General features: G+C 45.2%; 2 protein-coding genes across 2 annotated transcripts in view; both read left to right on the forward strand.

Moving 5' to 3' along the window:
• Nucleotides 1-4635, forward strand: part of LOC109304999 (carbonic anhydrase 3-like) — a 93240-nt gene extending 88605 nt beyond the window's left edge. The window contains exons 8-9 of the mRNA XM_019527873.1: nt 481-636; nt 2474-4635. Of these exons, the coding sequence (XP_019383418.1) occupies nt 481-636; nt 2474-2593 (276 nt within the window). The 3' untranslated portion in view covers nt 2594-4635. The remainder of the gene's footprint in view (nt 1-480; nt 637-2473) is intronic.
• The window catches only part of LOC109304998 (carbonic anhydrase 3-like), a 54736-nt gene that overhangs the window by 6321 nt on the left and 37633 nt on the right, over nt 1-10782 (forward strand). The window lies entirely within an intron of this gene.

Below are 10782 nucleotides of genomic sequence, written 5' to 3' on the forward strand. Positions count from 1 at the left end.
CCACCCCACTCCTCACCATGCTGGGACTCTGTACAGTACAGAAGCACCAGGTCCTCAATGATCCTGTGCCTATGCCACCCCACCTTGTGCCCAGGGGCAGAAAACAGAAGCTGTCAAAGGAGGAGAGCCTGGAAACTTGGGTACCACTACCCTGACTGCTGACACTGCCCAGATTCTCTTCACTAAAAACGTGGTTTTGATAATCATGGGGGGAGAGGGGGGAAATAGTTCTTAGGGCAATGACTGTTCCAGTTTGCCCGGTAGCTCAGTGATTAGGGCACATCACTAAAATGTGCCAGCTGAACCAAGAAACATCATTTATTTTCATAGCCACAATTACAGAGCAGTTGTGACAGCAGATGGAGATATTCTTCTTGTATACAGATGGGTTTTTTTCTTCTTTGGTAACTTGACTCCCCATTTGAGAAGGATTGGGATCTCCATGGGTTGCTGAAGAGACTTCTGTCTTCTCTCTTTAAGGGGAAAGAAGCTCCTTTCCAACATTTTGATCCATCAATCCTTTTCCCCAAATCTCGGGACTACTGGACCTATGAGGGCTCCTTCACTACACCTCCTTGTGAAGAGTGTATCACGTGGATTCTTCTAAGGGAGCCTATTGTTGTCAGCCCAGACCAGGTAAACTGAAGCTAGAGATTCACTCACTTTCATGACACTTAAGCAGATGATGTACATGACACATTCTGACTTCTCTTCCAGTAAGGAAAAGGTCCATTAGAGCTGTATAGAATACTGAATGAGTCAACTCTGAGTTAAAATAGTGGTGGGGGTGGGAACTTTGATTGAGCCCTTCTGTTGAAAACCTTATTGATTGGCTTGATAAGAGCATGACTGGGACCCCAAAAGTGCTGTAGAGGACTTCAGTCTTCTATGGGCACAGTATCACACGTCTACTTTGCTCACATGCCCCAGTTCCATCTTTCTCTGACTTGAATGGGTGGCCCCAAAGGCAGTAACCCTGAGCTGCTTCTGAAAACTCTCGGTTCCAGTTTCTGGCTTCCCAGGCCATGTTGGTAGGAAAGATCAGGTCACCTAGAGGCCAGGGAGCTCCATATTGAGTGAAGGTAAATAGTTTGGGAGTAGGAGGGTATCACAGGATGCCAGGCAATGACCAAGGAACAAAGGTTAGGGTTTTGATGGCATAACAATGTGGTGGGGAATAAGTGCAAGCTGAGGAATAAGATGGATGGGACTCTCACCACCTCAAAGAAGGGTGCTAGCTCTTCTTTGCCTTTCTTCCCTGATTGTTGGCAAGGATGGTCCTGGAGATGGCTCAGATGCATTATTTCACGTAGGCCTTACAAAACAGAAAGCTGCACTCAAATAACACGAGATACTGAAGATGTATCTAGGCTACTGAGAGTTAGTAGCCTAGGCAGATGAGGTTCCTTGGGTAAATCTGGTATCTTTTAGACCAACTCAAATAGTTGGAAAAATTCTTCCTTGCAAACTTGGGTACAAATACCCTTAGTCTACCTACGTCCTTAAACCAACAAGGCTACAGTCTATACCCAGCTACTAGCCTAGATACTTCTGCAGTAAGATCTGTTGGTAGAATTAGGAGCATGTGAAAAAAGCTTAAACTGTTTCTTTTCTAAAGAGGATGTTCCCCAGGCTACTTTTTTTGAGGCTCTTTTTCCATGTTGGACTAAACCCAAACTTTGGAAATTTGAAATGCTCTCTAAAATTGCATGCTGGCCACAAGGGTCTTTGTGGTTCTTTAAACCTTACAAAACAAATTCTTCCTCCAGAAGCCCCTGCAAGCACCTCAGTGCAGAAACTAGTTGATTATGCTAAATCCTGGTTAAATGTATTGAGATACAAGGCCAGAATTACCTACCCCATCTAGTCAAGTAGCTACCTCTTTTATGCCCGTTGGACAGAACTTGCACAAACTGGAACCAGTCTATAGCCAATTCCACAATGGCATTTCATCCCTTCACTGGAACAGTTAGTAAAAGTGATTGGGTTCATCACTAATTCAGATTAATAATCCAATTGATGCACACTTTATTGCTAATTGTGCAAGCATGATATTTACACAACTAGTGTCATCCTATAGACACTGTCCTCTACCTCTTTCATGGTGGGTAGTGTCTTGGCAAACGGCTTGCCTGTGAAGCACCAGAGTTACACAAGGCATGGTCATCCTATGTGCATTGTAAAGACTTTATGAGGGTTATGAGTATCCCAAAGAAGCAGCCAGAAACAGTATCTTCTGCTAAGTGACTTGCCATATGTAGCCAAGGTTCTTTGGGTGAATCTGATATCTTTTATTAGACCAAAATTAAAGATCCACAAGGGCTTCTGAAGCTGAAGAGGGTTCAGCTCTCTTCTCCTATGACTTTCCTAGGAAAACTCTTCCCTAATCCCCAGGTTGAGGCATTATGCTCTGGATTTGCCCCAAATATGTTCTATGTTTCCACGCAAACCTTTTTATTTTGGGTCTTTGTAGATGGCAAAGCTGCGGAGCCTTTCCATGAATGCTGAGAATGAACCTTTTTGCCCCCTGGTGGATAACTGGCGTCCTCCGCAGCCTCTGAAGGGCAGGGTCGTGAGAGCCTCCTTCAAATAGAAACATCCAATTTCTGCAGAGGTTTGAGTGAGGAAATCCCCAGATGCCAAAGCCTAACTAGTATTGTGTCCTCTGCTCCCCCCACAGGCACTAATTGACAATAGTTTCCCCATGCAGAAGCTCAGTCTGTATATAGAATGACAGCTTATTCAGGGGAGGAGCACTGTTGGTTTAGGAAAAGGCAGCAACAGTGGATCAATGGCTTGCAAACAGTAAAACATCTTTCAGGGCATTTTTTGCAGTCATCCTTTTCCTGCTGCTCCTTACCTGCTTGTAATGTGACAAACACATGCCACTTCCCTCTTCCTCTGGACCTCACTCATACCTCAGTATTAGACTGGCAAAGTACTAAAGCCTGGATGTGCAGTCATGTGGATTCATCACCCCCAGCTCTGGGGGCAAAGCAAGGATAGAGTGTTGCCTGGCTTTGAAAAGATGCCTTGCTGCCATTTCTGCATCATCTCTATCTCTCTTGCCTTGCTGCTGCTTTCTTGCTGCTTCTGCCAAATCTATTACTTTTTCTTGTCTTGCTACTGCTGCTATTCTACCTCCCACCACCCTGGTCTAGTGATTTAAAATTCTACTGTTCTGCACAGGATACAACTTGCTGCTGCTGCTTCTGTATAGCTTCTCAGCACCACACAGTTTCCAAGTACAATGCAGAGTCCAAATTTGAGACTCCACTAAAGTGGCAGCTTTTTAGTAATTTTGAATAATAGATATTTAACTGCTTGGGAGGAACTTTCCTATTGATGTCACTGTGTCATTTATCAACCTCACTGCTGCTTCCAAGCTCAAGTCTGAAGTTCTGCCCATTTATTGGCAATTTTGATTTTTAATAGTGCTTGGATGATGAGAGGCTCTCAATGGGATCTGCTGAGCTTTATCGTGACACTCTCCATTTGGGCCTTTGTTAGGGATACAGAGTGTTCAAATGGCATGTAGATAAACAGCTGTTTACTAAATAGGAGCACTTGCCTCTTGACTCTTTCCAGCAATTTGACATGGGTATGGTTCCACAGGGCAAGCAGAGTACAAATCTGCTACCTCTAGTCATGCAGGAAGGATAACTTTTTTTTTTCAGTGCCTCAACAGCCAAGACTTCAAACTTAATTTATAGCCCAAATGTATGAAAATGATTACCTTGGAGGTGTTGGTATTGCCTATGCAAATGAAATCTGCTTATCTTCTCTCTCCCTCCACTTCATTGACGGATGGCAAAGAGGGTGCCTTTGGTCAAGTTTTACTATGGTAGTGTGCCTGATTTTTATGTCTAAAATGAGGGAAGGGGGAAGGTCTGGTTACAAATAAAGCAGAAATAAGTTTCGTCCATTATCCTTATGTTCTTCACCAGACTTCCAACCAACAGAACTGAGTTGCTGAATTTATTATAGACTAAATCCTGCTCTTGTGTTTACCACTAGAATCCTAGGAATCCTGGATATAACTGAAGGCAGATTTTGTGCTGTTCCATTTATCAGCATCCTTTCCACATGTCTATAATCAAACTGATAATTAAGCAAGGGATTTTAATGGCCCAAATATTTAAGTTGAAAGACTTTTATGCTGAAAAGTTGAAACTAAAGTGTTTAAATAAAGAGTGTGGAATTGTGGAGGGTTCTTCCTTCCAATTGTTTTAACAACAATCAACTTGTCCTGGCAACTGGATGAACTCTTCAGTTGCTGTACTAAATTGAAATGAGGCAAATTTTGTGAAACCCTAAGCTTTCTTTAGTTTCCTGAATCCTTGCTTCTCCTTTAATGAATGAAAATGGCTTCAACATGAGAGTTGTTTAAACTCATTTTTCTACTGTAACATGTCTTACATGGCAAAGCCAAATTCTGTCCTCGTATGTAGATACAGTTGGTCCCAGTGTCATTGAGCTTTGTATGCAAGTGGTGAGATCAGAACTTGACTCTTACTCTATAAATGCAATTGACTGTGATGTTCTCATCTCTTGTTTGTTCAAGCAGTAAAATAACTTTGTTTGCACTTAAAGAGCATATCCAATTTGAGAGAACCAATAAATACTCATAGAAATGGTGGTCTTGTCTCTTTCTAATGGTGGGAGACTGAAAAGTGATAGGACAAGAATTCTGTGCACAGATTTTGTCAAGGCCTTGTACAGTAATTTTGGGCAACTGCTGGAGCTCTTTAATCCCTGGATTTGTACAGATTAACACCTTTTTAGAGTGGTTCCTAGCAGTTGGTATGTGGTTCAAAGTTAATGTCACTCCAGGGCAGGATCATCTCTGATCTATGCTACCCAACTCCTGTTTCATTAAGGTGTGGCTACTCTCCATGGATGTGCTACCCAAGCTGAAGTCTTCTGGTATCCTAGGATCTCTCTCACTGCTACCTGTAGACCAGGGATAGAAGCCTGTGCTGATGCACTAGACCTCTATTGGCAGCTCACAGCTACAGCTCCTAGTCCTGCCTCTATTCACCAGGCATCTAGTGGCAAGGTATAGTTATGTAGGTGGGGGACAGTCAGAGAAGGTTTCTGGACTAAGGGTGTGACTGCTCCAAACTTAGAGCTAGCACTATCAGCATGTGTGGCTCAGTGTAAGGTATAACAAGGCCCTTGGTGTACTCAATTTTACATTCTTGCGCACTTGAGAGAGGAGGGTACTAGAGTGCTCATCTACTTAGCAACAACTACATCCCTGTGTGGGCAAGTGCTCTTTGGAAGATGCATCATGTCTCCCCATACCAGCTAATGGCTATCTGCTTCCAAGGAATACCTCATTTAAAATAGCACTTCTACTTTGCACATGTCTTATCTATCATCCTGCCAGCTGCATATACTTGGATGTATTCCACTGAAACTTTTTTCAAAGCTCACTGGATCAGTGTCTAACTTGCATATGATTTCTAGTTTCCTGCAAGAAAACATACTGTACTGAGCTATTTTGTCTGTCTGAATATTTTTAAAAACTGTTGCTGTTTAGCCATAGTTGCACAGGACAAAAGCCTGACCTCTCAAAAATGGTGGTAATAGACTTTGCCCCAAGCTGAATGTTATTTTTGTCATGTAATGAGTCCTTGCTTTCTCCCCTTCCATACCAAGGTATGGCAGAAGAGACTGTACACTTCTCTAATGAAGTAGTCCTAAAAAAATTTTGGTCCCAAACGCATGGATTGTTTTCCTGGCATAAATGAAGTCTGTCTGCTTCTTGTGTTTAATTCTCAATGTATCTAACATCCAGCCTGGCCTGCTGCTTGCCCTCCTGAGAGGGAAGTGCATTCTGACCCCTCCAAGTTAATGGTACAGAAAGAGAATTAAAACTATTGTTGCTAATGGAAGAGGAAAGCAGCTATTTGTTTCCCCAACCCTCAAATGAATCTCCAGTCTCATGATCCTTGGTTATGTTGCACTAGTTCTAAGGGGTGTTGGTGGACAGGTAGAAGCATGCTGCACTGATTCTGTGATTCCTTTTTCCTGATTAGTTTCTGGGCTATTTCTACTTCACTCTTCAGTCTTGCAGTTTGGGAGGGAAATATCAAACTTAATAATTTTACAAATGTTATTCAATTTTATCCAAAACAGTCGAATACTGCTTTGCAGTTTTAAGTTGGTATAGTGAATAGATTGTTAATACAACGGGAAAGAGTTGCTAATTCTCTTGAATCACTTAGTTTTGAACCTACAGGGACAAATCCTGTTTACCCTTATGCACTTAAATAACACTTATGTGCTTGTATAAATACAAGTTTTGGTACCTGTGCAGATTTTGCATTCTATTTCTGCTTTTGGCAGAAGAGGGTTCCATGGGGCCGTGGATAATGGCCCAAAGGAAAAAGAAGGGTGGGTCCTCTAACCTTTTAGCTCAAGGAACTAACAGCCAGGGTACTAGCCAATGGAGTGGGAAATCCATGTTCAAATCTCAGAAGGGACTTGAAGCTTTGTCTTCCCATTTCCTAGCAAAGTATTCTAATCAGGGGCAGGCATTGTCCAGAGCACATTCTAGCTTCCTTGTCGAGGCTGGCTTACTGGCAGCTATGACCAAAAAATTAAAATAAGGTTCTTGTTTTACAAAAATAATTTTTTTCTTTCATTTTCATCTGATTTAATTGTGTTAATGGATGGTGATCAGTAATCAAATTATGTCACCATAAATAATGTCATGAGGCTCTAATGCCTGTTTGATTATTAATTGTTCCTACTTTCTAGTAGCTTAGCATAAAACTGGATATTCCTTTCCACCTTTTTCCAGATTTACCACAGATCTGTGGTATCCTTGAGCTACTTGATGCTCGCAATCATGCATAGTGGCTTATTTAAGTCTTCCTGAAATATCAGGTCTTCCTATACCAGTAATTGTCTGTATACATGTTCCTACTGTGCGTGCATGTCATGTCCTGAGCCCTTAAGGCACACAGCCTTAGGTTAGCAGTAACCAATTAAGTGTGCTCCAGGATCACCTGGCATACACCCAGGTAATAATGGAAGTGCACATTTACCATTTCTCAGCTCCTCTCAGCTACTTCCCTGATTCAAACCAGGTTCTTGTAAACCTACACTGCAACTGGAGTACTTCAAGAAACTGGAGTAGTTTAAGTGGTAGTGCTCACATGTACATTCACACTCTCCTTACATCTGTCTCATTCAATGCTCATACTGAAGCACCTTGTCTCACCCTAAGATTTGTTGCCTTAGCAGTCAGCATCATACCTAGATTCCTGGCAGCCCTGGGCAAACTTTACGTAGCAGGGGCCTCTGTTGCCAGAGATGATGATGATAATAATTTGATAATTACCGTTTTTGGGTCCCCTTTCAGTCCAGGCCCTGCGTGGTCACCTGGTTTGCCTATGACTGTGTCCGGCCCTGTTAGCAGTATCCATAGAACACGTTATAGCTGACCCCTCCCCTGCCACCAGGATAAAGGCTAGCACGCACTTTCTGCTTGGGGCACTCTGCATGGGGCCTTCTGAGGGAAAGGCTGCAGAGGGAGCCCTGAACAGGGGTGGCACTAGGGGGAGCTTGGGGGGCAATGGCCATTCCAAAATTCCCCATAGCCACCCCTCCAAGCCCCACCACCGCTTGGCCCAGCCCCCCTGCTGGGAAGAAGTCGGCATAGCCCCTAGCCTACAGTAGGCAGCCTGCCCTCACCCCATGCACAAATCTGGGGAGCGCATCCCCCCATGCTTCCCCCAGGTTGCACACAGCAGTGGGGAGCTGCTCCCCCTCTGGACCCCCTGCCATCCCAGTTCAAGCTGCCCATGCATTTACTTGGCTGAGCAATGCCTGCACCTGCCCCAGCCCCTACCCCTGCCTCAGTCCCTCCCTCACCGTGGGGGCCTCCATCTGCTCCCGAAAGTGCCTTCCCTCACCCATGCCCCTACCTCTCCACAGACTTATTGGCCGGACACTGCTCTCCACACTGCCCGGCTGTGTTCCTGGCCACTTGCAGATGAAATTTATTGGTGATATTAATCTGCTACACTGGCCAGAAACAGCAGATGGCTGATAATGGTGCCTTTTTCCTTTTATTGGTGCCATTCCAATATGCAACCGCTATATTGGTGCACATCTAGAGGGGGCCCCCAATTTTATGTTTGCCCAGTGATCTATACTCCACTTCAGTCCCTCTCTGTGGCAGGGAGCAGAGTATGAGGAGGGGAGGGCAAGACAAACAAGCCTGTAGGGTAGATTAGGGCAGAGGTTCTCAAACTGTGGGGGAGCAATTAAAAGGGGGTTGCAAACTTCTTTTCCCTTCCACCATCCAGCACTTTGCACCACTTCTGCTGCCACGTGCCACTGGCGCTTCTGCTTTCGCTGCCACACTCTGCGCAGGTGACTCCCTTCCCCCCCCCCAACTTGTCAACGTGCCGCCGGGGGACACCTCCCCTGCTCATCGATCAACTACTGGGGGTACGCCAACCAAGGCTGAAAACCCCTGGCTTTAATCAATAGTTTTAAACATGGTGGGGATTGCGCAAATTTATATATTATATTATGGGGTCACAGTTTCACAAAGTGTGAGAACCCCTGGATTAGGGGATTAACAAGCAGAGAGTGGGAAACAGCCCCAGGACCACCTGGTTAAGGAGGGACACCTGGGCAGATTGATCAGCAGCTGCTTCAGGCCTGATAAAACAGTTATCCTGTGACACTCAAGTCTTTCATAGCCTTCCCATTTCAGCAAGCACACTCTTACTTCTATTTGCATCCTTCAGGCAGTGAAAAAGCAGTTAACACTTAGGGGCACTTGTACACATGATGAAAATTGGCTATTTTTGTGGTTTAATTGCATCACACTGTACATGTATGTGGGGGGAGGAGTTATGATTTAAATAAGTTTGCTACATTGCAAGTTAAACCGCATCCACATGTAGTTTAGTTTGCAACATAGCTATTTGCAATGTTGCAGTCTTTGACAACTCATTCCCCTGCCACAGAAGAGGTGGGCTGAAGGCAGAAGTGGTGAGGGGCCTGATCCTTCCCCCTCTAGAGCCTGCCCACATCCTGTGGTCAGGGGGTGAGCTGTCAGTGGTTGAGCAGTCTCTGAGCTGTGGAGGGCCCCAGTCCTTCTTTCTGCAATGGTGGGGGCCCCTTAAGCTGCACAGGCAGGCTGCTAGTGGGCAGGTGCCACCCCTGCTTGGGCTCAGGGAACAGTTGGATTGGGCTAGGTGCTGCCTGAGAGCTGGGGAAGCACCCATCTGCTAGCTGCATGCCAAGGTGGCCCTGGGAGGTGTTGCCACCATGGAGGGAAGATCCACTCCCTCCACAGCTCGGGGCCAGCTGGCAGCTCACACCCAGTAATAGAGAGTACTTCCAGGATTTTCTTCACAAGCATAAAAGCTGGAGACTTGCAGCCAACGTCGTAAGTAACCTCTAAATTGCCTAAAGAGGACTTTATGTAAAAGAGCCATATCATTGCTTAGAGCTCAGTATGAAGCTGGACATAGGCCTGTTGAAAGTCTCTGGGTTAGGCTCAGAGGGGAGAACAACAAGGGTGATGTTGTGGTGGGGGTCTGTTGTAGACCACCAGACTAGGAGGAAGTGGTAGATGATGCTTTCTTTTAACAGCTAGAGGAAGCTCTGGTTCTCATGGGGACTTCAGTCACCCTGACATCTGCTGGGAGGACAATACAGCAGTGTACAGGCAATCCAGGACGCTTTTGGAGAGTATTGGGGACAACTTCCTGGTGCAAGTGCTGGAGCGGCCAAGTAGGGGCTACGCTTTTCTTGACCCGCTGCTCACAAACGGATGAATTGGTGGGGAATGTAATCATGGATGGCAGCTTGGGCAGCAGTGACCAAGAGATGATAGACTTCAGGATCCTGAGAAAAGGAAGGATGGGGAGCAACAGAGTAAGGACCCTGGACTTTAGAAAAGCAGACTTTGACTCGCTCAGGGAACTCATTGGCAGGATCCCCTGGGAAGTCAGTCTGACCGGGAGAGTCTAGGAGATCTGGCTGTACTTTAAAGAAGGCTTACTGAGAGCGCAGGAACAAACCATCCCAATGCTCAGGAAGACTAATAAATATGGCAGAAGACCAGCTTGGCTTAGCAGAGAACTCTTCAGTATACTAAATAACAAAAAAGGTGCTTGTAAGAAGTGGAAACCTGGAGAATTAACTAAGAAAGAATATAAAAGAATTGCGTGGGCACGCAGGGATGAAATCAGGAAGGCCAAAGTGCAATTGGAGTTGCAGCTAGCAAGGGATGTGAAGGGTAACAAGAAGGGTTTCTACAAGTATGTTAGTAGCAAGAGTAAGATCAGGGAAAGTGTGGGTCCCTTACTGAATGGGGGAGGCAACCTTGTGACAGAGGATGCAGAAAAGGCTCAATGCTACTTTTGCTTCAGTCTTCACAGGCAAGGTCAGCTCTCAGACTACTGCACTGGGCAGCACAGTTTGGGGAAGAGGTGAGCAGCCCTCAGTGTTGATAGCACAGGTTAGGAACTACCTAGAAAAGCTGGGTATATACAAGTCTATGGGGCTGGATGGGATGTACCTGAGGGTGCTGAGGTAGTTGGCTGATGTGATTGCAGAGCCATTCTCCATCATTTTTGAAAACTCATGGTGATCAGGAGAGGTCCCAGATAACTGGAAAAGGATAAACATAGTGCCCATATTTAAGAAAGGGAAAAAGGAGGATTCAGGGCACTACATACCAGTCAGCCTCACCTCAGTCCTTGGAAAAATCATGGAGCAGATCCTCAAGGAAGCCATTTCTAA

Source organism: Gavialis gangeticus, unplaced genomic scaffold (assembly GCF_001723915.1).
Source record: "Gavialis gangeticus isolate Ggan-Ray unplaced genomic scaffold, GavGan_comp1, whole genome shotgun sequence".
In the NCBI taxonomy this organism is placed as follows: Eukaryota; Metazoa; Chordata; order Crocodylia; family Gavialidae; genus Gavialis; species Gavialis gangeticus.